The sequence below is a fragment of the Pygocentrus nattereri genome, chromosome 15, assembly GCF_015220715.1.
Source record: "Pygocentrus nattereri isolate fPygNat1 chromosome 15, fPygNat1.pri, whole genome shotgun sequence".
Classification (NCBI taxonomy): Eukaryota; Metazoa; Chordata; class Actinopteri; order Characiformes; family Serrasalmidae; genus Pygocentrus; species Pygocentrus nattereri.
Window position 1 is genome coordinate 27,583,826 of NC_051225.1, and position 27,432 is coordinate 27,611,257.

The 27,432-nt window shown below is 39.3% G+C and overlaps 1 protein-coding gene across 6 annotated transcripts; it reads left to right on the top strand.

The window, feature by feature from the left end:
- Positions 1 to 4,846: 4,846 nt before the first annotated feature.
- Positions 4,847 to 27,295, top strand: slc29a1b (solute carrier family 29 member 1b). 6 transcript variants are annotated; one of them, XM_017721914.2, is made up of 13 exons: positions 4,847 to 4,907; positions 17,312 to 17,385; positions 17,521 to 17,602; positions 17,726 to 17,883; positions 18,606 to 18,745; positions 19,359 to 19,493; positions 19,619 to 19,716; positions 19,796 to 19,877; positions 19,965 to 20,038; positions 21,967 to 22,075; positions 22,856 to 22,941; positions 23,879 to 24,078; positions 25,386 to 27,295. In XM_017721914.2, the coding sequence occupies exons 1-13, from the start codon at positions 4,893 to 4,895 to the stop codon at positions 25,495 to 25,497; spliced, it is 1,365 nt and encodes a 454-aa protein (XP_017577403.1). In that variant the 5' UTR covers positions 4,847 to 4,892; the 3' UTR covers positions 25,498 to 27,295. The 6 variants fall into 6 exon arrangements, with proteins under 6 accessions (XP_017577403.1, XP_017577405.1, XP_037401502.1 ...); XM_017721916.2 differs by lacking the exon at positions 4,847 to 4,907 and adding an exon at positions 8,647 to 8,783; XM_037545605.1 differs by lacking the exon at positions 4,847 to 4,907 and adding an exon at positions 12,610 to 12,632.
- Positions 27,296 to 27,432: the final 137 nt, after the last annotated feature.

Genomic DNA, 27,432 nt, shown 5'->3' on the forward strand with positions numbered 1-27,432 from the left:
CAATGGATGGGGTTAAACTGTAAGCTTAATGTGTGGATATATAAATTAATTCATTTTCGTGGCACACACACATTTTCTAAGCCGCTTCTCCCACAGGGGGTGCTGGAGCCTATCCCAGCAGCCATCGGGCGAAAGGCAGGATACACCCTGGACAGGTCGCCAGTCCATTGCAGGGCAGACAGACAGATTCATTCATGCCTAGGAGCAATTTACTATGTCCAATACCTGACTGCATGTCTTTGGACTGTGGGGGGAAACCAGAGTACCCGGAGGAAACCCACACGGACAACATGCACTCCACACAGAAAGGACCGTGGTCACCCGGCCAGGGAATTGAACCTAGGCCCTTCTTGCTGTGAGGCAACAGTGCTACCCATCACACCATCATGACATAAGAAAAACAATTTGAAACAGCCTTTTTTGCATGCTCATGATTGCACATATAGACTGTAGCGTATACATAGAGTGTATGGTACATTTTGAGTGTGCTTATAAACTAAAGCAAACAACCTAAAATACTAACACTGCCCAAGGTGATTCAAACCCCACTGTGTGGCATGCAAGGCTGTAATATTACAACCCCATTTTCAAAAAAGTTGGGATGCTTTGCAGAATGTAACTAAAAATAGAATGAAATGATGTGCACATCATGCAAACCATATGTTGAAAGGAAAACAGTACAGAGACAACATATCAAATCTTTAAATAGAGAAATTTAATTGTTTTGTGGAAAATATGCCCATTTTGAATTTGATGCCAATAACACGTTCCAAAAAAAGTGGGGACGGGGCATGTTTACCACTGTGTTTCATCACCTCTTCTTTTAACAACACTCTGTAATCATTTGGGAACTCAGGAGGCCTGTAGCTGTAGTTTTGAAAGTGATATGTTTTCTTATTCTTGTTTGATACAGGATTTCAGCTGCTCAACAGTTCGGACACTCCTTTGTCATATTTTTCATTTCATAATGCGCCAAATGTTTTTCAGTAACAGGCCTGGACCGCAGATCAGTTTAGCACTTTGGCTCTTTTAATACGGAGCAATGCTGTTGCAATATATGCAGAACGTGGTTTGTCATTGTCTTGATGAAATAAGCAAGCCCTTCATCTAGCTGGCAGTATATGTTGCCAAAACATACATATATCATTTGGCATTAATGGTGCCTTCATAGATGTGCATGTCACCCATGCCATGTGCACTAATGCACCCCTATACCATCATGAATACTGGCTTTTGAACTGCGCACTGATAACTAGCTGAGTGGTCTTTGTGTCCATGATTTCCAAAAGAATTTCAAATGTTGATTTGTCGGACCACAGGACACTTTTATTCTTACCCTCAGTCCATTTTAATGAGCCTGGGCCCAGAGAAGGTGGCAGCATTTCTGAATACTGTATATATACAGCTTCCTCTTTGCATTTAGATTCTGTGGATGCAGCAACAAACTGTTTTCACAGACAGTGGTTTTCAGAAGTGTTTCTTCCACCTGAAGGCCCAAAATCACGGCCACCAAATATTGGTTTTCAGCTTTTTCCCTTGTATACAGAGATTTCTCCAGATTCTCTCTTTTAAAGATATTATGTACTGTAGTTGACAAAAAGCGAAAGTTCTTAGCTATTTTACGTTGAGAAACATTATTCTTGAATTGTTGCACTATTTGATTGTGAAGTCTTTCAGAGTGGTGAATCCCTCCCCATCTTTACTTCTGAAAGATTCAGATGCTTTTTGATACCCAATCATGTTACTGACCAGTTGCCAATTAACCACCAGGTGTTTTTTAGCATTACACAACTTTACCAGCCTTTTTTTTGTCCCTGTCCCAACTTTTCTGGAACATGTTACTGGCAACAAATCCAACATTTCTCAGTTTCAACATTTGATATGTTGTCTTTTTACTATTTTAAATGATTTGCAAATCAATGCATTTTGTTTTTATTTACATTTTGCAAAACGTCCCAACTTTTTTGGAAATGGGGCTGTACTTAATCTGCTGTCTTAAGACTGGTAAATAACTCTAAGAGCTCCACAATATCTTGAATAAATAATTTTTTTACAATTACAAAAAAAAAATGCAAAAAAACCAAAACAAAACAAAAAAAACCATCAACAACATCAATGTAGAATTTGCAGTTTACGGTTCAGACCGTACCTAAAACATGGTGATAGTAGGAGAGATGAGAGAACAATTGAGGGAGAGGGAAGAATTCTGTGAATTTGGGATGGAGTTCTGGGCAGCTTCTGCCTCTAGCTAGAAGGCCAGACTCTCTCATAGCTGTAGCAGGTCTGATGTAGGACTGAAGAACAGGGAGGAGGTGAAACTGCCCCAGGTGGTGATACAATGAAACTCATGAAAGGTGTGCTGACCCACAATCTCTATTCCCAGTTATTATACACACCATTCCAGAGGAGCTTAACTCCCTCTTGTGGTCTATCTGTGCAGAAGCATGCATAGTGAGGCTGAAAAGATGTGAAGACTTATATTATCCTCTTATAACATTTTTTTATTTTATAACATTTTATAGTAATATGTTACTGTGCCTTTAAGACCAATACATGTAAATGATCTCTGTTCTGATTGGTGTAAATGAGGAGCGTATTGTCCTTTTTAAAAACAGACTGGCTGAAACACTCCATTTACATTCAACGTGAACAGGTGGGGCTAAACTTTCATAGACTGAATGTAAACCACAAAAACAATCCAAAATGGGCTGTTTTCCAAACATGGACTGTATGACTGGGAAACGCGTGGTGTGTTTTGAGGTTATTATATAAACCAATATTTACATACTAAATTCTTTTATTAAAAAATCTTTGATTTAGCAATATTTATGGCAACAAGACATTAGTATGTAATACTGGTTGTTGTGTTCATTCCAAATCTTTTCATCAGGTAGGTGTGTTTGAATTGTGTTGTTTTGGGACAAAACTCTGTCCTGCTACCCCATCCAGAAGACTATCCTAAGCGTCAAAAGGTCTGCAGGGAGAAGTATCAGAAGATGAAAGTCCATTCGCCTCTCAAATGAAAATGAAACACGCTGCATCAGCAGCACACAAGGACGATAGGAAGGGCAGCCCAACCTGGCAAGATTCCTCCACTGTTTTACAGAGCAAGAAGAACCCGCCTATGTCATTCACCGTCATGCACAGATAGCATAGATATCACAGTCCTTACTGATGAACATGTTTATCTATATAGTCTCATGTCAGAGCAACTCAGCAGCTGCTCAGAACCAAGTTCAAAAGTCCGGAGTGAATATGAACTGCTAGACTCCACTCAACAGGGTTGTAGGAAGGAAGGGGAAAGGTGTGCAGGTCGTCTATTAATTAGTCTTAATGATACAAACTGGATAGAGTACGCATGTTTAAATTAGTGTGGAATAAAAGCACAATCGACTGCAGGACCTGGGAATTCCACTGGCTGTCTGTTCCACTCCTTAATTAGGGAAATGTTCCAAGAGGAACAAGGAAATGTTCCCTGGACATGTACTAAAGGGCCCATATCTTAAAACACCTTTCCTCACTTTTTTTGAGTTTAATGTAGGCATCACAAAAGTTTCTAAATGTATCGACTTACCATGTAGGAGCACCATTCTCAGCATTGCAGTAACACTCACATAGTGGTGGTGTGTTAGTGTGCGTTGTGCTGGTATGGGTGGATCAGACCCAGCAGTGCTGCTGGAGTTTTTAACCACCTTAGTGTCACTGCTGGACTGAGAATAGTCCACCAACCAAAAGTATCCAGCCAAAATTGTCCAGTGGTCAGTGTTCTGTGACCACTGATGAAGGACTAGAGGATGACCAACACAAACTGTGCAGCAGCAGATGAGCTGCTGTCTCTGACTTTACATCTACAAGGTGGACGAACGAGGTAGGAGTGTCTAATAGAGTGGACAGTAAGTGGACACAGTGTTTAAAAACTACAGCAGCACTGCTGTGTCTGATCCACTGAGACCAGCGCAACACACACTAACATGCCATCACCACATCAGTGTTACTGCAGTGCTGAGAATGATCCACTACTCAAATAGTACCTGCTCTGTAGTGGTCTTGTGGGGATCCTGACCCCTGAAGAACAGGGTGTTTAAAAACTGTCTAATCCACTCGTACCAGTACAACACGTTAGCACACCTTTAGTGCTGAGAATGATCATCACAAAAGTCATACCTACTCTGTGGTGGTCTTGTGGGGGCATGAACAAGGTGAAAGAGGGTAATAAAGTATGCAGAGAAACAGATGGCCTACAGTCTATAATTGTAGAACCACAAAATGCACAAAATCCTATACAGTAGTTGGAGCTGATATAATGGACAGTGAGTGTAGATGTGTAATGAAGCAGTCGGCAGGTTTATATAAACTATATTCATGTATGCTCTACTTGTCAGATCCAGTGAATCCCATATCATAGATTTTCATGGCTTCTTTAACCAAACAAGTTTGATGTTGTATGTAAACACTGTTAATGTTTCAACATGTACCATTCACTCCCCAGTCTGTATATGAAAATTAAGCAGCAAAATCAGCCCATAATCGAAACTAATTTACACATATTCAGTTTCTTTGCTTTATGAATGAGTCACAGTCCAGGGAAGTCAGTCTGAACAGGGTGTTGTTTGTTATCTGGGGAAAATATAAGACAAATTATTAATAGAAAATGTCGCAATGTGTTTTACATAATGCTTAGTATTTAACTAGTCTTTCCTCAAAGTATCTTAATAGTGTGATATCATTTCAAGTCTTTTAGTCCTTCGAGCTTCAGGAATTCAGAGGTGAGGTAGTGTCTTTTTCTACCACTCCCTCTGAGTGATACTATAGCAGGAATTGATAAGTCCCCCAATGGTCTTTGAACCTCTGCTGTTGAACCACCTCTCTGAACAAAGTTTGAATACACACACATGCTTCAACACCAGGTATGCTTTTCACTCTTTTCCTAATGCTCATTTGCTTGTTTTTCTGTAGGCTGGTGATCATAAATGCTATTATGCTCATGCCATTTCTGAGTTATTCACTGAGGAGAAATAGTGAACAACTGTAGGTGTTATATAAGACAGTTATCTATCAACAAATGGGCCACGAGGAGCAGTAACAACTAAATCCTGGACATTCTCAGAGCGTAGGGAGTCCAGCTAAGTGCTCTTCTGGGAGACCAGAGGAAAGAAGTTGAAGATTTAAGAGTGCACTGTGAGGATCATCCACAGATGTTCAGATCATTAATAAACAGAATGGCTGCACTGATAAGGACACTAAACTCTATCAGTCCTGTTAATAATTTCCAACTGCACCAATGAAAGCTAAATACATTTTGCAATAAATGAATGCTGTCCTATTACAAAGCGTCCCATGATAACATCGTGTAAGTATGTAAAAGTTTTTGAGATGCAGTTGAAGGTAAATCTATATACATACTGACTTTAAGTCCTACCAACCTTGTTTTATAAAGATTTTTAAAATCTAAATTGCATTGATAACATCTTCTAAATGCATTCACAAAAATGTCAAAGCTCAATAGAAATATATTTATTGCAGGATGTTTAGTCAAGTTGTGTCCTCTCATGCTTAGCTGCATATATGGTGTATCATATATGAGTGAAAGGCTTTTTTCATGTAGAATCTAAACTAGAACATCCATGTCTATTTCCATTTAAGACAATATTCTTGCAAATGGTACATGTTTTCTGAGATCTCACTGTGTAGTGCAGTTCTGAGGTCCAGTCTTAAAGTGCAATTCCACCCAATTGAAAAAAATTTTCTGTATAGTTTAATTGTTAAGATGCAAACAGTCTTTCAGAGTGGTTTGATGTGAAATGGTTCATTGTAAAGAAAAATATGGATTTCATTACAGTGGTGGTGATGGGAGCCAAAACCAGCCATTAGGGGTGTACTTTGTGTACTTCTGGTGCCGGTCCCAAGCCCGGATAAATGGTGAGGGCTGCGTCAGGAAGGGCATCGGGCATAAAACTTGTGCCAAAACTATCATGCAGATCACAAATATGATTGCCATACTGGATCGGTTAACAACGATCGCCTCCGGTGCTGTTGACCAGCAGGGTGCCAGTGGAAATTGGACTACTGTAGGTCAAAGGCGGGTTAGAAGGCAGCGAGAGAGAAGGAAAGGCAGGAGTGTGGATGTTAGAGTAGTGACTCTGAACATAGGGACAATGACTGGTAAAGGCAGAGAGCTTGCAGACATGATGGAGAGAAGGAAGGTAGATATTCTGTGTGTCCAGGAGACCAGATGGAAAGGAAGCAAGGCCAGGAAGATTGGAGGTGGATTCAAACTGTTCTATTATGGTGTAGAGAGGAAGAGAAATGGAGTAGGCATAATCCTAAAGGAACAGCTTGTGAAAAGTGTTCTGGATGTAAAGAGAGTGTCAGACAGGATCATGAGCCTGAAGTTGGAGGTTGATGGTGTAATTTTGAATGTGGTCAGTTCATATGCACCACAGGTTGGTTGTCAGTTAGAGGAGAAAGAGGAATTTTGGAGTAAGATGGATGAAGTGGTAGATGGTGTCCCTAGAGAGGAGAGATTAGTGATTGGTGCAGACTTCGATGGACATGTTGGTGAAGGGAACAGAGGGGATGAAGAGGTGCTGGGTATGTTTGGTGTGAAAGACAGAAATGCGGACGGTCAGATGGTTGTAGATTTTGCAAAGATAATGGAAATGGCTGTGGTGAACACATATTTTCAAAAGAGGGAAGAACACAGGGTGACATACAAGAGTGGAGGGAGGTGCACACAGGTGGATTATATCCTAAGCAGGAGATGCCACCTAAAGGAGATAGGAGATTGTAAAGTGGTACCAGGGGAAAGTGTAGCAAGGCAGCATAGGGTGGTTGTCTGTAGAATCAGATTAGAAACAAAGAAGAGGAAGAGAGTGAAGACAGAGCCAAGAATTAGATGGTGGAAGCTGAAGGAGGAGGATGGTTGCAGGCAGTTCAGGGAAAAATTGCAACAGGCCCTTGGGGGCAGTGAGGAGCTACCTGAGGACTGGGAAACTACACCTAAGGTGGTGAGAGAAACTGGCAAATGTGTTGGGTGTTTCGTCTGGTCAGAGGAAAGAAGACAAGGAAAGTTGGTGGTGGAATGAGGAAGTCCAGGAGAGTATTCAGAAGAAGAAGGCAGCTAAGAAAAAGTGGGATAACCAGAGATGAAGGAAGTAGGCAGGAGTAAGTGTGAGGCTAGTCACATAGCAAAAAGAATGGTGGCAAAGGCAAAGGCTCAGGCCTATGATGAGCTGTATGAGAGACTGGAAAGTAAAGAAGGAGTAAAGGACTTGTATCGTTTGGCCAAACAGAGAGATAGAGCTGGAAAGGATGTACAGCAGGTTAGGCTGATAAAGGATAGAGAGGGAAATGTACTAGTGAGTGAACAGAGAGTGTTGAGTAGATGGAAGGAGTACTTTGAAGAACTAATGAATGAGGAAAACGAGAGAGAGAGGAGGACAACGGGGGGAGAGATAGTGGAAGTACAGAGAATTAGTAAGGCGGATGTGAGTGCAGCTTTTAAAAGGATGAAGAATGGAAAGGCAGTTGGTCCAGATGACGTACCTGTGGAGGTATGGAGATGTTTAGGAGAGAAGGCAGTGGACTTTTTAACCAGGTTGTTTAACAAAATCCTGGAGAGTGAGAGGATGCCTGATGAGTGGAGAAGCAGTGTACTGGTCCCCATTTTTAAGAACAAGGGTGATGTGCAGAGCTGCAGTAACTACAGAGGTATAAAGTTGATGAGCCTCACCATGAAGGTATGGGAAAGAGTTGTTGAAGCAAGGCTAAGGCGAGAGGTTCAGATCAGTGAGCAGCAGTTTGGTTTCATGCCCAGAAAGAGTACCACAGATGCTATTTTTGCGTTGAGAGTGTTGGTAGAGAAGTACAGAGAAGGTCATTTTTTGTAAGAATATGCATATAGAAATAAGAATTGGCAAAGATCCATAATGATATCTGTTGTTTTAAACATTGTCCCACCTGTAATATCTTGTCTGAAATATGCACTTTTAAAAACATTTAGAACAAGGTGTCCAAACTTTTTTTATCATTGAGGGTCAAAAAGCAATGTTTATCACGAGGGCCAAAATATGTTTTTTAAATGTGTATTTGATTAAAAATGTATTTTCAGTGTATATATAACATTGCACTATACTCTGTTATTAAAGTTGTTCTAATATGTAAGTTTAAAACGAACATAATTTATATTTGGTATAAATAGTTTTAGATCTCTTTGAAAAAAGGGGTGGGGTTGTGGTAAATTACTGTTGGGCCAAATCAAACATCATGGGCCACCTTTGGGCCTATGGGCAACATTTTGGGCAATGCTGATCTACAAATATGTGCACTACGTGAAGGCTGTTTGAACTTTAAAGGCGTTCGTCACACTTATATCTCATTTGCAAAAATGTCTCATCTTTAGGGGCTCTTTATGGAACCCAAATCGGTTCTTCTATGGCATTGCTCCATAGAACCCCTTTTTAGAGATTTATTTTTAAGAAGGCACACGCTGAAGCAGACCGACAGTGCACACAAACAAACTACACTGTGACCCTACACAGTGTGTGTTGTGTGTGTACAGACTTGCAGCTAAACTTTGCCTCTGCAAAGAGAAAAAAAATTACGTAATAGCAAGAAACTGCAGTGCAAGCTGCAATTACTTCTCCAACACAGCTGAAATCTGTACTCTCAGATAGAAACCAACTATGTAGGCTGGTGGTTAAAACATGACTGACAGAATGACAAGCTGGAAGAAGAACTAGATCTGAATACAAATCAAAAGCCAAAGCAATGTAGCGGTGAAGGTAAGACTGATACACTTCTTACCCTTTGATACTCTTTCTGCTGAGGCTGTAGGTGTTTGAGCATCGAGGAAAGGGTCATCTAGGGTCATTTCCACTTTGGTTTTGGCTTCACTGAAGGAGCACAAAGCTATAAACTATTTAGGAGTTATTAGAAATGTAGTTCATTAGACATAGTTTGATATATATTTATTTTATTTATGTATTTTGAGCAGAAATGCTGCTGCTAGCCAGCACTACTAAGGAGCAATCTGAAGGCAACAGCAGAAAGTAAAAACTGGTACAGTATGTAGAGAAAATTTTGATAATGGCAAAATTTCTAAATTGTTAATGGATTGTACAGTTCTAGCAAAACCTTTAAATTTATTTGATACTTTACAATACTGTAAAACACTGTAAAATTACAGTATTTTCAGTAAGTAATAGTAAAACTGCAACTTTTACAGTGATTTCACAGCCAATCTGCACCACAAGATTACAGTACTGTAGCTGTGTTCATCTGTAACAGTAAAAGTAATGATATTCAGTATCCACTAATTTTCTGTAAATTTACGTCTTGTTTATAATTTCCACTAGCATGACAAGCAAACAAAACACAGTGTAAATTTCTTTCAAATACCAAAACCTGAATAGAATAAAAGCATCAAACACTTAAAAGGCTCAACATCAACCTCGCAGTCATTTGCTGTTATTACAGAAAATATAAGTCCAGTTAATTTCTCGATGGAAGGATGAATTTTACTATTATTTTACTTTTATTTTACTGTATTTTGCTATTTTACTTTGAAACATTCCTGTTAAATACTGTGAAATCCAGGCAGCAACAATGACACAAGTATTCCATTAACAATGAATGTTTATACTTAACCTCTTCAAATCCCAGGCTTATTACGCACTAAAGCTAAGTACAGGGACTTGAATGCAAGCTGGTTGAGCTTTGGGGCCACTGGTGGGCCCTGGCCATTAAAGGATTAACAAAACTTCACTCTCCTATTTTAAAAAGTTCTTTTTGAAAGATGGGGGTTCAAGTTGTCCTGTGGTTGTTTGGTTAGTGTTATGTTCAGAATGAAGCTATGATGTAACATTACCAGTTAAACTGCAGATTTGTCAGCGTCTAGAAAAATCAAACCAAAACCAAAGTTCAGAAATAACACTGAACCTGACGCAAATATACATCAAAATAAGGATGAGTGTTTTCCCCTCAAGATATGCACCACCAAATAGTGCACAACTTGTACGTGACTTCAGTGACTAAAATAACAGGGAAGTGGCACTTTTCCTGTTTTTTTTGTTTTTTTTTGTTGACTAGAAGGAAGGCTGACAAATGTAAGAGAACACCGTGGAATTTACTGGCACAATAAGGAAAACAAAAGAAAGATCTGGTGAGATCGCAATTAGGTTCTTGCCATTTTCCCTGTCCTTATCTAGGAAGTGCATGTTTCCTAAGCTTTACTCAAACCACCAAAATGCATTTAGCTGGAACTCTTAGAGATGAGTGACAAATTCCACCAAATATTTTCTTTGTCTTGAAGCTGTCTTTGTAAGCTGGGGCCTAAAGCTAAAGCTGGGGCCCAAAGCTAGCAGCTTACTGTGAAATGCTTGGGAAGTGTAGCTCATGCATCAGGAGCTGTGAGTAAATGTTAGCCTAGATCTGGTTTTGCACATTCAGATGGCTCATTGTGGTGTTAGATACCATATTTAACTTTGCTTTAGTCTGGTTGATAGTCTCTGGCCCTCCTAGCTGGCATGCTGTTAAGTGTGTGGGACCACAAACCAATTGGCCACTTCATTAGAACCACCTTGCTTCTACAGTCACTGTCCATTTTATCCATATAGGTGCACTTTGTAGTTCTACAGTTACAGACTGTAGTTTCTGTTTCTCTGCATATTTTATTAGCCCCCTTTTACCCTGTTCTTCAGTGGTCAGGACCACCACAGAGCAGGTACTATTTGAGTAGTGGATCATTCTCAGCTCTGCAGTAACACTAACGTGGTGGTGGTGTGTTAGTGTGTGTTGCGCTGGTCTAAGTGGATCAGACACAGCAGTGCTACTGAGCTGTTTAAAAACTCCAGCAGCCCTGGTGTATCTGATCCACTTGTACCAGCACAACACACACTAACACACCACCACCACCATTAGTGTCATTGCAGTGCTGAGAATGATCCACCACTCTGTGAGGGTCCTTACCATTGAAGAACAGGGTGAGAGGAGGTGAACAAATGGAACATTCATTTGAATTAATATCATGGAACAATCAATCAAAAATAAAGGATGTTTCTATGGATAACTCTTTCAAAAACAAGTGAAGCCGCTCAACTGAAAGATCCTTTAGGGATCCAAAAGTTTCCGTCTATTTCAGTAGCGGTTTTGTCCATTTTGCCTCGTCGTTTCCCCTCAGTGGAATCCCTGACGTCATCTTAAGGGCCGTTCCATTACTTTTTTGGCTCAAGTGAAGGGTGATAGATGAGCCCTCAGAGGGGTGAAGGATCAAGTAAACACCACTATTGATTTCAGCAGAAGAACATGCCCAGAAATCATTGTGACTGAATGCACCTCAAATATAACGCAGACAAAGCTGTTCATAAATCATAACAGAAAATACTTCATTTCAAAACCTGGGCTTTGAGTTACAAACTGCTTCAACTGTTATGCACGATTGCTGGAACGACTTCATTACTGTACTTTTGCAGCTTTTTTCATCAAAAATAAAGGCACAACACAGACTGCCAGACAATGCAAATCATCACAAATGTTATGAAAATTCACCTTGTAAAATCTGCATGGCTACCTGATTAGCTCACTGAGGTCAACCTGCCGAGGGCGAGGGCAAATGTGGATCGCTTGAATAATCTGCTCCTCACTGTCCCCTCCTCCACGTCTGCCTGGGGGCCACATGTAACATAAGTGTGTTGTAGGTCGAAATGGGTGACGGCGAGCCAAAAATAGAACTGGAACAGGGCCTGGGTGTTCCCTGGCATCACTCCAAAGAATCCTTCATGGCATCTTTCTTTCGAAGAATCAACAAACCTAAATATGTGGGATGCCTTTCCTCGTCTGTGCTGTGATAACAGATTTACCTTTTTCTGCGCATCCTTTTAGACCAGAGGCTATGATACCACTCATTTACAAACTCTCAAGCTACCTTTTACTCAAAGGAGAATTCCAGTGTTTTAAAGTGTTGTCTACTTAATTAAATCATTAAGATTTAACAGGGTCGTTTACAGAGTTTAGATGTGAAAGACTTCATTATATAGAAGCTTACTGAATCAGAATTGATCATAGTGGATAGTGGCCATAGGAACCAAACACCTGAAGTGTTTCATGTCCTCTAAAGCTTCATCAGAAAAATATCACATGAACTTGCTACAGACGCTCTGCCTGATGCCTTTTTCTCAAATACATTCATGGCGGAAAGGTACAGGCAGGTTACTGGTCATTTTGAATGGTCAATCAAAATGCTATGGAAAGATCAGGACCCCTGGTTCTTATCACCACCACTGTAAGGAAATCTGACTGCAGTATTTTCACACCTTCATTAACCTGGGAAGATTCCTCACTCTTTATCTGATCAATTGCCCATCATGGCCTGTGTCATGTTAGCGTATTACATAACAGATAAGTACTTTGCTCTGGGTGCTTTTCACCTTGTGTGGCCTTGCTGTTAGCTTTAAATAACTGATTAGCGTCAGCCACAACACTCTCATTGTTTGAAGTTAGAGAGAATTGAGTAAATCAAGTCATTCCCGTAACCCGTAACGCCCTCTCTAGGTGCTCCTGAACAATGTGGACAATCAGTAGGAGACAGTGAGAGGTGGTGTCTGGGCAGACTTCCTCCAGCGCCTTGTTCTCTGGTATAGCAGTGAGTAATTGTGGAAAGAAAACAATCAAGACATTTTGTCTGAAGCAGCTTCTGCAGGATGTAACGTTAACCAAGTGGTACTGCATGCCTTGTCCTGAAGAAACAAACCCTGTTCCTGCATAATACTGCCAGATGTTTCTACCTGCCTTTTGTAATCCGATGTCAGAGGAGCTGATCTGGGGTTTTGCTGAAATGTAGGGCACAGCATTCGTTCATTAGCATGTCTTATTGGATACTGAGGTGAAGATTAGAAGCTCAAAATCCTACTAATCAAAGAAGGGAAAGGAAAGAAACATACACCCCTGATACAAACTCCTCCTGAGGTCGTCTTCTCAGCCAAAGCAATGCTACATAGCCAATCTAGTTCAAAGTTTGATCTCAATAATGACAGAGATTAGAACCACTTCTGCACTCACATGCTCTGGGATGTCTTTGTGACATAAGCCTGAGCATAAAAACATGAACATGATGTGCATGTAAGATCCACAAGTTCCTCTTTTTTTTTGGTGAGAGGGGAAACAAAGTGCTGACCTCAGTCTGCCAGTTCACGCTAACAGCAAGTTGTGTTTTCCGCCTGAAAAAGCACATGTATTAAGAGCTACATTTTTTATTGAATTTTATTTCCTGATGTCAATCATGGCAGAAAACAGTCACAATTGCATTTTTACATATATTACAACCTCTCTTTATACCTTAGAATTAACCCTTTAAATGGCCAGGGCCAGCTTGGCCAGCCCAAAGTTTTATTACGCAAATCTATAACCTAAGAACAGCTCAGCCAGTTTGCACTGAAGTCTGTGTAGTTACCAAATAATAAGATGTAAATTTAAAAAGCCTGGGATTTTGAGTGGTTGCATAGGTTGTTTTGTTACTGTGTTTTTAAAGAGGAATCCCACCAATTTGTGTGTAGTTAAGAGATGAATGAAGTCATTCAGAGTGGTTTGATGTGAAATGCTCCATTCTAGAGAAACTAATTCAGATTCAGATTCAGATTCCTTTATTGATCCCAGGGGGAAATTGCAGAGTCAGAATTATTCACAGTGGGGGTGAAAGAAACCAGACGTCTGAAGAGTTTAATGCCTCTAAAAGCAGGAACGTATTGTTTCATGATAGTTTTTGAAATCTATTTATGGCAGAGGAATATTTAGGATGTTGTAAGGCAACCACCTTTTTTCCATCACCAATATTACATACAAAACCTCAGAAAATGTTGGTGCACTGGTCATTTTATATATTACATAAATTGGCAATATTTTGAACCCCTTGGTTCCTATCACCACCACTGTAAAGAAATCTAAGAAAGACAAAGAACCATTTCATATCAAACCTCTCTGAATGACTTATCATTGTATTGAATGAAGCAGAAGCTTTGAAAAAATCAGTGGAATCCCCCTTTCAGAGAGACAAATGTAAATGACATCTGCTCTGACTGGCTATCCAGTATTATGCCTCATTAAAAAGGCAGTCCAAATAGGTTCATATCTACCCATTGTTTTTTTTGCAGCTTGGTGACATTTATGGTCTGTACAGAGAACAAACAGCATATTTTGATCCCTTAACAATGCCTAAAACCTATGGCACACTTTATTATTTAAAAATATGAGAACAATTTTGTTTTCTGTGATATTGGCCCCTTAAAATAGTACTTTTTGTGAATGAGATGTGTGTGAAGAACTTTTTTTTTTAAAGTTTAAAGCGTTTTTCCTAGAACCATATGTGGAATCTTTCCATCACAGATGAGCACCATCTTTTAAATTGGTTCAGCTGTTGGTTTAAATGCAGATGTGCCTCTAAATAGCTTTACTCCTTTTCCCTTCACTCTAGATCAAAACCATGTTAGCAGGACAATCAGAGACAGCGTTGCATATTGTTTGGAGAAGATAAGCTTGTTTTTGTATTCATACATGAGCTGATCTAATTCGACCTTATCGAAATCATCTGGAGGTAAAGGACTCTTTTTGACGGTCCTTTGGGCTGCCGTTCATCTTTGAAGTCACTTTACCACTGAGCTTCTAAAGCAGCTCATCACAGAGTACAACGTTCTTTCAGTGATCTAAGTCACTGTTATGTCCTTTAACTTGAGAAGAACCCCAGGGAAACTTTCAGGATGAGGAAAAGACTGTGTTTTTGTGGTTGAAGCCACAAACAGAGGTGGGTGAGAACTGCGTTTACTCACTTACATGAACTTGAAGAGGAATTTCAGTGATTTAAAAAGAAGTGGCATAATTCAGTTGATAAGATGTAAACAAAGGCATTCAGAGTGGTTTGGTGTGAAATGGTTCATTGTATAGAAACTTCCCAACTCAGATTTCTTTACAGTGGTGATCATAGAAACCAGGGGTCATGATATATACAATATTTTATTTACTCTCCAAAATAACTGGTAACCTAAAAAAGCCTTTTTAAAAATGTGATGCTGATAAAATAATGCTAAATTTTTCTTCAGAAAAAGTTTATTCAAATTTTATTATCAGTGTAAAATGTAATGATATTAAAATAAATTGTGCTTCATTTGGTATATAACAACATAGCTTCCTTGTGGTACAATTCCACCAGCCTCTTGGGGCTTATTGCTTTATAATAAACACTTTTTTTCTGTATATATAATTTTCCTAACAAGCTGTTTGTGATCATTCATCCTGCTTAATATTCTAATCACTGACCATTCTTTTATGAATGGTCAAAACTATCATAAAACATCTAAAAAGGCAGCTCTTTCCTATCAGCACTTAATTATGCAGACAGTGAATTTTTCTGATAACACTTTTACTCATGCATGTCGCTGCTGTTGGAAGAAAACCTTTCTCAGTTTTTGACATAATTTGAACATGCCTGTTGCTCTTTACATTATGTGCAAATTTAATGAAGAATGGACCAAAGAAACCGTGCAAAACGGCAGAAAAAAGTCTGGTTCCATTGATTTACTTTAAAAGTAAAGTAGGTTTTTTCCTTCTCCATTAAAGTCATCATTTTGGAGATATGAGGTTTTCTTCAGACAACAGCGATAAGTAGTCTCGATAAGTCTGGAAATGAATCTACACTTTACTCTGCTCCAATTCAGCCATTCTTATTCACTTCCTATTTCCTTTATTAGGTGTGATTTCATCCTGTTCTGTTGGTTCAGAACTTGGACTGCTCTCATTTCCCAGCATTAGCATTTTATGTTGGTCCAAAAGAGAATAGCACCTAACACACTTTAGTTCCTCTGCTGAAGGATGCAGAAGCTCCCTGGAATTCTATAAAGAACTGCTCGAGGAGGTTTTGGTTGCTGGAGTCATGATTTCATTGAAGTAACAATGCTTCTCGGTTTAGGTTGCTCCACTTCATCTGTCAACAACCCCAGCCTTTTCCTAAAGACAGGCCTTGTTTTTAAGAGTCCTGCATGACAGTGAGGCAGCAGTTAGTGGTGGGTTCATAGCGATGTGCTAGCAATGTAAATAGGGTGCAAGCCCTGAGATAGAGCATGTTTCCACTATCAGTCTCAGAAATATGCAGCCCCTCACCCGTCACACAACTGGGAGGGAGGAGCCTGAATTCTTAGAACTCACACATGCTGCCCGAAAGGCATACGTAACTCTATATATTGTGGGTGGTATGCCAGCTGGGACAAATGAGAGTACAATCTAAGAGAGCACATGGACATATAGGATCAGTGTGTCCAGTGTCAGTGTAGTGAGTATCTTGTTTTACATCTACTGCTTGTGCATATCTGCATAACTGCACATTGCTTGTGTGTTGTGTATTGTTTTTATATTTGGAATTTGTTTGTAAAAATGATTTTAAAAATCTTTAAATTTAACTTTAAAAAATGCATTTAAAGTATTTTAAAACAAAGGAGTCACTACACTGTAAATAAAGCATAGTTTGGCCTTTTTTACATAGGGTTTTTTACATAGGCTGTGCAAAATAAAATAGAGGCATGGCTAATACACGATTTTGTTGCAGGAGCTCAAATGAAACCACTCAGTTGAAAGGTTCTTAAGAGAATCAATTGTGGTCCTTCTCTAGCACCGCTCCAAAAGTGTACTTAACAGTGTAGTTCTAACACTGACTTACATTCTTATACTTATTTGACAATATAAAAAGGACAGTTACAGTGCTAACATCTGATTGGCTGAGCTTGGACCAATGCAACTGCAAAATACTTAATATGTCATTGTTTGGTAAGGATTCAGGATTTAATCCCACACATCACAATGATGTCTTCTTTCAATAGATACATAATGACACTACATAATGATAGTTATAATCCTTTTTAATACATATAAATTATAATGATATTGAAATCAAATATGCTTCAGGTGGTGCATAACAACATTCCTTTCTCTCTACATTTACAATTAAAAATTTTATAATCACTATTCTATAATCACCATTATAATCACTGACTATTCTTTTATGATCTTAATATCGTGAATCAAAACAAAAGAACAAACAATACAAAAAAAAGTATAGTTTCTAGGATTGAGGTGTCTGCTTTGCTCTGCATCAACCATGAAAAGATTCAATCAGAGGCAAATAAACTTTCCATTGTTTTGTCTGAGCTGATAACACACCTTAGGACGGTTTCCAGACCGAAAAGGCGTCATTGATTCACATTTTGAATGAATAATTCTGTATTTTGTCCGTTTTTGCCTGAAGAACTCTCCCTGTTCTTCTTGTACCCTCCAGGTTACAGTGAGCACTGAGAAGAACTGGAAACGACACCATTACACTAAAATGGCCACACAGAAACCTGCAGACAAGTTAGTGAAGTTATCTTGCTTTACCGAGTGAAATATCTTTAATGGAGGTGGTTTGCGGAGGAGTGACGATTGACGATAAAGACAAGCCTGAAGCTGAAATTCAAAGCGTGATTGATTTCTTGTTTCATCCTATAGGTACAATGCTGTGTGGCTGATTTTCTTCATGCTTGGATTAGGAACTCTACTGCCATGGAATTTCTTCATGACTGCCACAGCGGTACTGAGCTGTCCTTCTTGCAAACTGTTGTTCACTGGAAATGTTCCAGTCATTGTTATACTTTATACTTTGTATATGCTTTATACTAAGAAGCATTATTATCCACTCTAATATCCTCTGCAGTATTTTACCAGCCGTCTGGCAGACAACTCAACCGTTGTGGGGGATGCTGAGGGAGACAACCGGAGCGTTTTGCAAGCCAAGTTCAATAATGTGATGACACTGTGTGCCATGATCCCACTTTTAGTCTTCACCTGTCTCAACTCCATTCTACACCAGAGGCAAGTTTGAAGCTGTTTGTTATTAATCTGAAAAACAAGGGCACTGGTTAGTTTATAAGTTGGACTGATGGGTGGATGGTCTGGAGAATGTTGTGGTGTCAAGTTTACAGCAAGAGCACCAGGACACTTCTGCTGAAATGTTCAAAAAAGTCAAGTGAAATATTATTCATCAATAGACATTTCAATCATGAACAAAGACCTAATACATTATGTGCCCAACATTTCAACTTTTCTAATAGAGAATTTGTCCTACTTTTGCGACAATAACAATATTTACTCTTCTTGGAAGGCTTATGCTAGATGTTGGAACATTGCTGTGAGGATTTGATTGTATTCAGCCACAGGAGCATAAGTGAGGTCAGGTACTGATATTGAATGGTTAGTTCTGAATCACAAATACCAATCTGCTGGTGCTGGTGGGGCTTCACACCCCTGTAGTCAACATTTGGCATCGGGCAGGGTGACGCATTCCAGTGGTCAAAGCTTTTTTATGGAGAACTGAGCACCTGGGTCACCTTACAGTAGCTGAATTCACTAATTACAAGGGCTGTCTGGACACGTTCATTTATGATTGGATAAATAAAGTAGGTAGACAGTTGAATAGATGGTACAGATGTACAGTATGTAATGCATGTATGAGTGCATGAAACAGTAACATGCATCTTTTCTCAGACTGTTCATGTTTTATAATTTCATTACCTCTTACCTTATCCTCATAACAGAATCCCTCAGAAGCTAAGGATAATGGGTAGTTTGTCTGCCATCTTGTTGGTGTTTTTGGTCACTGCTATCCTGGTTAAATTGTCTATGGAGCCTTTGCCCTTTTTTGTGATCACCATGGCAAAAATTGTCATCATTAATGGTGAGTGTTGCTTCACAAATACACATATATAAGCAATAATTTGAGAATTTAGCTGGATTGTGTCTACTTGTGAGATATATGGTGTGACAGTGAGCTGTCGATGATCTGTGAGCCATGACTATCCAAGCTAGGCATGAAGTTAAGGCTATAAATGTCAAAACAAAAAAAAGATTTATAATTATTTATAATGGTAATTTTTCATAGCACATTTGTAGGATTTGATGACTATTAGAGCTAGGTCTTTGGATTGGTTGAGCTAGGATCAACTTTTAATTATAGTGATGGTAATTCTAACATGTAAATCCATCAGTCCAACTCCTGAAGTTCTAACCAATAGGAGAGCTAGCTTGACTGTATCAACCAAGATACTACAGGATTTTTCCTCCATTTCAAGGATTTTAACCCTTCTGTTTCCATGCAAAACTTACAAATAACAACACTTCCAGAGTTAAATAAACTAGGATGGTGACTGAAATTATTAGGCTTTCACTGCCCTGAGGGTTCCCAATTGGACATTTGTATCTAGCTGCCTCAAAATCACTTCATTAAAAGCCAAGCACTTGTGCATGTGTGTGATCAACAGTGCATTTATGTGTCCTCACTTCTCTTCCAGCGTTTGGAGCTGTTCTGCAGGGTAGTCTTTTCGGCATGGCTGGTACACTGCCTGCCTCCTACACTACACCAATCATGAGTGGCCAGGGGCTGGCCGGCACCTTCGCTGCCTTCTCCATGATCTGCGCCATCGCTAGTAAGATTCCATAAAAAATAGGCTTATAATATACCTCAAAAACATCTTCTAAAAGCCCTCCTCCTACAACGTCTAAACTAAATATGTTTTTTATCTCCTTCTCCTGCTGTCTTCTTGTTCCTCAGGTGGTTCTGCTATAACAGACAGTGCTTTTGGCTACTTCATCACGGCCTGTGCCGTGATAGGCCTCGCTATCCTGTCTTACATTGCTCTCCCCAAACTGGTGAGTGTAAAACCGGACGCTGCCAATAGGAACAGTGGTTCCATGCACTTGTAAAGAAGCACCTTCTTTCCTGTTGTAGGAATTTTTCCAGTACTACCAAGAAAAAAGCCATAGCAGTCCTGAACAAGATGAGGAGAACAAGATGGATTTGTTGCATAAAGGTACTTTTGTATTTTGGTTGTGTATTTTGGATTTCCACTCAAGTTTGTGGTTTTAAATCAATGTGAGATGTTTTGAACCTGCTTTAGAGGAAAACAAGCAAGGCGCAAGCACCAGTGAGGACGTTCAGAAGAGTCCTTCCATTGTAGACATCTTTAAAAAGGTACAGTTCTGCATTTCTCTCTATATATCTGCACTGCACTTTGATTACGTTCAATAGCCATAAAATCGAAGGTCTTGAAGGCTCGTTTGCAGTGAATAACTTAGAGAAAGCACTATTAATTTCCTAAAAAGTCTTAGAACTGAGTTTTAAAAGGGCCATTCATTGAAAGGTTCTTTATAGAACAGTATCATTCCAAAGAACCCTCCATATTTTAAAAAGTGTAGATCAGGGATCGCAACCCAAATGTTAAGAAGAGCCATTTTGTCCTCTCAACATGAACTGGGAGCCACAACAATTTATTCCCATTTTACCATCTGGGCTGTGACTATGGTTACATTTATGGCATTTGGCTGACGCTCTTATCCAGAGCGACTTACAATTTGATCATTTTATATAGGTAGGCCAAGGCAGTGTTAGGAGTCTTGCCCAAGTTTGCCCAGGTGGGGATTGAACCCCAGTCTGCAGAGTAGAAGGCAGAGGTGTTAACCACGTTGTTGCTGCATGTGCTAAATAATATAATATCAACTATAATTCAGACAAACTTTGCTCTGCTTTGAGCTTTAGCACAACTATAGCTACTTTTCTTGGTTCTTTGCCAGTTTCCTGTAAAATGTCTCTCAATGTTTGACTTTTCCCGAGGCTAAAGTCGCTTCTCGTTCGCCAGCTACTTCGAATTCTCCCGTTCCTTAAATGGTGTCTGACGTGCCGGAATGTAACTGCTGCACCATTTAAGGTGGAATGGGAATGAGAAGCAACGTATCAAGAAAACAGCTGGGGTTATTATAAATGCAAATTAAATCGTCTTCAAATTGTCGATGTTTGTCATCTTTCTCTTTGCCATTTCGTTAGACACTAGCTAGGTGAGACTGTTTTCTCCATTGCTATGTGACTAGCAGTTGTAGGCTACATTAACTCCAGCATTTAAGACAGTTTATTGTTAAAACTTAGAAAGCATCACCAGAGTTTCATTTTACTGCAGCAGAGGATTTTTTATTTTTACCTATATCATGTCATTTTGCAGTGGAGCTGCAGCACGGCAGTAAAACAGGTGCATGTTGCCGAACCCTGGTGTGGGTTCTTTACTGTGAATGAAAAAGAAAACTGTAGGGGTTTTCATAAATGCTTACTGATTAAGCAATGGAGTGATAACACACAACCTCAAGTGTTCTATCGCTTTTGTACAACAGTTAAACAAATAAAGTAAAAAATGAATAAATTGGGCCGTGAACGTGGCGTTTAATATGTTTTGGTGTTCGCAGTTCCTTCTGCCAAATTATAGTTCCTTAACAAGCAGCTTGTTGCTACGTCAGAGTAAAGAGCTTCGCCCACTCACTGCACAGCTGGCAGTTCGTTCTCCAGCTCCTTACACCTAACTGTTGTCACCACTGAGCAGCTTTATTGATTTTTATTGTGGCAGATTTATGGCACAGACTGATTTGGTCAGACTCTGAAGATCAGACTACACGTTTGGCGAATGGTGTTCGGTTAATTTCTGGCTGTTTCCAGGTTATTTAGCTGTTCTTTTGTTATAGCTGCTGACTGAAAAGCTGCTCAGAGGTGATGACAGTTTGGGAATTTAGTGTAGTCTCTTCTTCAGAGTCGGACCAAATCGGCTGTCGGTCAAATGTATCCATTTTCTGTTTGAGGCAAAGTAAGAAGAGTGTCTCCTACAGCTGTCAAACTTGTTGCTTAGCAACAGCGTCTTCAGTGTTATCAGCACAAACAAAACCTGCCAAAATAACGGCAGAGTTAGAACACATCTCAACCAATCAGCTTGCATGGCCAGAACTAACCGTTGTATGAAATCAGGTTAAACTACTGAGTAGCTCTAGAGAGAGTTTCAGCCTCAAAGGCTCAAAAAACTTTTTTTTTCATCTTCATATGTCTCACTCTTTCAGTCATCTCTCTCTCTTTCCCTTTCTCTGTAGATCTGGGTGATGGCCTTCTCTGTGTGCTTTTGCTTCACAGTAACCATTGGCACTTTCCCTGCTGTCACTGCAGATGTTAAATCTACCATTGCTAATGGAGGAGCTTGGGGTAAGCTGCAGTGTGCATGTATTTGTGCTTTAGGCTTAAATTCAGGCTGTGCTGTAAATGAGTAAACTGATGTGCACATGCATGGGGGACAACACATGTGAAATCACCAAAGACCCCAGACTGACCATCTCATATTTGCTTCAGACTTGAGGAAATAATGTCACTGTGTGCAGCTGATAGTGTTAGGCTTGTATCTTAATTAGTTTATGGGGGCCGCAGCAGTCATAATTTATTTTTTTTTTAGACTGCAAAACGTCAATGCAATACATAGATTCTTAATCAAATGAATAGTTTTTAATATGGCAAATATCAATGTTGTAATAACTATTTGCAGAAATAAAACATCAAACTTCATTTTTAGCTCAGTGATTGGTCTGGCAAAGTTCCTGGATGACATAGTTAGCAATATATATTTTTAGTTTCAGTGCAAGTCTTGTAAAAGGTTGGGACCCCCTGCCATAAAACACAGAACAGTCTTAGAAAATGATGGTAATGCTTTGAGGGCAATGACCTGTTTCAGACATTAAAAAGGGTACAAGCCTACAATTTTGTATGCTATATATTGAGTACAAGTTCACTATTTCCTGAAAGTATTTAGCAAGTGTGAGAATGGTCAGGTTTCTTTTATTCATTTGAATACAGGGCACTGATCAAAAAATATAAAAAAAATATTATTATTTTTAGATTTAGGTCAAATGGATAAAATATCAGTTCTGTAGTTCATATTACAAGCCATGTCTGTCTGATATTGTTGGTATTGTTGACCACCTTCCTTCTCAGGGGATTACTTCATCCCTGTGTCCTGTTTCCTGCTCTTTAACGTGTGTGACTGGGCAGGCCGGAGCTTGACTGCTGTGTGTATGTGGGTAAGAAATCCTCTTACGTTTTCCTTAATATAACTTTATCAGTTGGTTCTGTATGTGACCAATACAGGACTGGCCTTATTATAGGTTTGAAGTCTTCCACTGGATGCAGTTCACTTTAAACCAAATTCAAACACAGATATTCAGTATTGCTTTGCCAGTAATACTTTGAGTGTAATTTGATTCAGAGACGTCAAGACTTTTTGCATTCAGTGTTGCTAGTTTTGGGGTGGCGCTTCAGCCCATCAGCCCATCTGCTCATGAATAACACCCGCTTTTCCCTGCTTAATGAAGCTAATTCTCCTTTTGCTTAGGACTTTAGTTGCTGAACTGAGAGCCTTATGTCTCAAAATAGCCACCAACATAATTAGGAACAACCAATCATGTTTGAGTAACAAAAGTTGGGTCCAGTTTTCTGAGAAAAACGTCGCTCTAGGCTATCTAGAAGTTCTAGATCCTCTGTGCCAGGGCTCTTTATTGAGTCACTGTAAAACTGCTACAAGGTCAATTTTATGCTAATATGTCTGTCACAAGCTTTAAATAAAACATGAAATGTCTCTTACAAGCTTCAAATGTCCATATTCAGTCTACAACAGTCAAAAATGTTCATATGAATCCATGAAAACCATTAGCTTAATGCTACCATATTATTAGAATCACATAAGGGCGCTAGCAGAAATTAGCATTGTTGTAGGTGTGTTTTTCCTTGTTTTTCCATCATGTGTTGACATTATTGGGCCCAACTAAAGGCCTTGCTCACATCTCAACCCTGATTTAATACCTTTGTAACACTGTAATATTATTTGAACATTTATGCTTGTGGTTTGATTTACTTCAACAGAAGAAAACCATAAACAGCAGCTCACATTTGACTCATATTTTGTTTGATATGCATTATGAAGTATTTTCCACTAATTCTGTCTCCTTGTTACCCTCTCAGCCTGGGAAGGACAGTAAGCTCTTGCCGATGCTACTATTGGCCCGCTTGGTCTTCGTGCCCCTCTTCATGTTATGTAATGTCCAGCCACGCTACAGCATTCCCATATTCTTTGAACATGATGCCTGGTATATCATCTTCATGATCTTCTTCGCCTTCTCCAATGGATACTTGGCCAGCCTCTGCATGTGCTTTGGTCCCAAGTGAGTCCAACTCAGTCACCTCCTCTACACCAGTGGTCTCCAGCCCTGGCTCAATTTGCCACGTCTGCTCCAGCTAGTCAACCTCTTCCCAAGTCCCTGATTGGCTGGATCAGATATTTTAGAGTTAAGTAAGGAGCGGGGCAGCTGATTGGATACAGGTTGGAACTAAACTTGGCAGGGAGGTAGCTCTCCAGGACCAGGGCTGGACACCTCTGTCCTACACCTTTAAAAATGAAGGTGCCAAAAGGGCTCTCTGGAGTGATTCACCTTTTTTCCCCTAAACCTCTGGTTCTCAGATCTTCACAGCCCCTCAGACGCTCCACATTGTTGCTCCAACTTTTCTCACAGTGCTTTGGGATACAACAAAAATGGGGAATCTCTGAGGGTCCCTGAGGACCAGCTGGAGAACCACTGCTAGACAGAACATTTCTATACATGATAATTTAAAGCGCTGATATTATGGATTTTTAAAAAATTGAGTTAAAGTTTCAAAACGTACAGTTCACAGTTCAAAAACAGCCTGTTTTGAATTCACTATTTTTGTGATGTCATGAAAATGTACATTTATTAGCGTATTCAGCCCACAGTAGTTTAGCCCCGCCTATTCACACTGAATTTATAAGGAGCGTTTCAGCTCGGGTTGCTTTTTTATAGGAGCGCAATACAGGGCAGCCAATCAAATCAGACCTCATATATATATATATACATACATACACACACACACACACATATACATATACATATACATATATATATATATATTTATATATACACATATACAGTAAGGAGAAACAGGGACTGATTAGCAGAGACAGTAATTTGTGTTATGTTGTGTTTTTGACTCAAAACACACGTATAATAGAAGCCAATAGGCAGATTTTCTTTTTTTTTTTTTTTTTTTTTTTTTGTAGAACTGAGTTTTGGTTGAATTTGCTATATTTCTTTTAAAAACATCCACTGAATGGTTCTTTAGGGAACCAGGTCGTTCATCTAACGCATCTTTCCAAAAAGTCCCTTTGGCGGCTTTACTATGAAGAGCTGTTGGTTCTGGCTAACAAACACTTAGCTTTGACAGTCTTAAAGGACTGGTTTAAGAAACTTACTCAGTCAGCCAAGTCATGTTTAGTTCGCATCTGATGCTCCAAGGCTAATGTAATAGGTCCATTTATACTTCAGACACCAAACGGAATAATGTGCCTATTCCATTTTTCGGGTAAGCATGCCTTTAAAGGGGATATGAAGGCAGGATACAAAACAACACCACAAGGTGCTTTGGCTGATGTTTCTTTCTTCTTCTGTCCATCCAGGAAAGTGGCTGGGAACGAGGCAGAAACAGCCGGAGCAATCATGGCCTTCTTCCTGTCTCTTGGCCTCGCTTTGGGGGCTGCCCTCTCCTTCCTGTTCCGAGGGGTCATTTGAGAAGACCAGTGAACAAACCTGAAGAGACTGTTTTACATGTCTGTCTGAAGAAAACAGCCTCACTTTTACTCCAGATCAGGTTTTTGATGGTGAACACAGTGTGATCCAAGATGGGGCTGGTTTTGTGGACATTAAGCCTAGTCTTGAGCTAAACTGCAATGTTAATGGTGTTTTACCATTAAAAATCCTTGTTAGTGTAGGTTTAGGCTCAATTTGCTCTGGCCCTTAACAGTTTAGCCATCTACTCAAAGTTCAAAAGCATGTGTGATAGAGAAAAAAGGACAAGGCAAGATTGTAGGACAACGACTTAACATATCTTTAAACTGGAGAAGGAGCTAAATGCTCCGACTGTGAAGCTCAATAAGGCTACCTCCCTCAGACCATGAGTGCAGAATTTAACCACCAGTCATTTGTAAAAACCGCATTTCATTTGCTTGTAGACATTTTCTAAATGTTGATATTTCACTGCAACTGCCTTGAAATGTTTTTTTTTTATATGAACATCATACAAAACCGAGTTATTCTTAAGAAGCACGATATTTTTAGTTATTAGGCTGTAGTGTAACGTGTGTGTTGGACATTTCCAGTTATGAAAACACTTTCTATGAAGGTGTGACATTTACAGTAAATAATATTCTAGCATATAATAATCTTTATACTAACTGACGCTGATCAAAACATTAATTTTCATATAATTTCATATTTTTGTAATAACACTAGAAGTTATTTGAAGCAACTTTTGACACCTCACCCTGTTTTTCCACTAATGTCACAGGATTTAGTGTCATGGCATTTTTTTATTTCCTCAACCTCAAGTAAAATCGAATTTTATTTTATGTTCTGTTTTTCATGCGTTTATATGAACTGAACTATTGAATTGATGAAGTGAAGACATTGTAGATGAGACTTTGACAAGTTTTACCATTTCCATTAGATTACATGGTCAGTTTTTTAACCCAAGAAAGAAAAAAAAACGTGTTTGTGGTAAATGGCTTGAGTGAATTCCACCATTTTTTCAAAATTTCTTTATAAATAAATAGTTGAGATGTAAACAAAGTCCTTCAGAGTGCTTGTGAAATGTGAAATGCTCCGTTCTAACTTGCCAAGACAGATTTGTTTACATGTGTTGTGATAGGAACCAGACGTCTGAAGTGTTTAATGCCTCTAAAAACAGAAATGTATTACACTGTGGGGTAACAAATTCATTGCCTGATACTAGACATAGAGGTATGCAATATATATATATAAAAAATTTATAAAACCCTGCTTTCTATCACTGTAAAGGCACAAACTCAGTTTCTCTACAGTCAACCATTTCACATCAAATTACTCAGAAGGACTTTGTATACTCATATATATTATTATTATATATTATAATTCCTCTTTAAGTAGAGACTAGCTGAACATTCACATGTAATTCTAAAAGCACTGAGAGGCATAAACACTTTTCTTCATGTCAGTGGCTGTTGCTTCTCATGCAGAGCTTAGTTTATGATTTTCTAGTCATTTCCCAACCACTTTTAGTTTTATGCAGCCGTCAGCGCTGTTATTTTGACCCTGCATGCAGGCTTAACAGTGAAACTGCAGGCCCAGTAAACAGCTGCTGTGAGGATGCTGTAAAACCTCAAAGCAGAATTCTGACTCTAATATAAGGAGATGACCACATGTACACTCTACCTCTCATACAGAGCTGAAAAGTCCATTCTATACTGCTTTACATGTTCTGTGCACTTTTTACAAATGAACCAAAATATCACAACATAAGCCTCATTAATAAACACCTGTATATTACTATGTACTCCATCAGTTTCATCTACTTTTATTTATCAAATCCAAACTGCTGAGCTCTTTGAAAGCCCTTACTGAGCTGATGTGGGTGTGTTAGAGTATATAAAAGACATAAGCAGGACAGGGCGTATTCCTGAAACCAGGGCT

What these genes read in the sequence shown, in the direction of transcription:
- slc29a1b (XM_017721914.2), top strand. An exon ending in ACATTGCTCTCCCCAAACTG is followed by an intron (nt 19,717 to 19,795) that starts GTGAGTGTAAAA and finishes TTCCTGTTGTAG; the next exon opens with GAATTTTTCCAGTACTACCA. An exon ending in TTGTAGACATCTTTAAAAAG is followed by an intron (nt 20,039 to 21,966) that starts GTACAGTTCTGC and finishes CTTTCTCTGTAG; the next exon opens with ATCTGGGTGATGGCCTTCTC.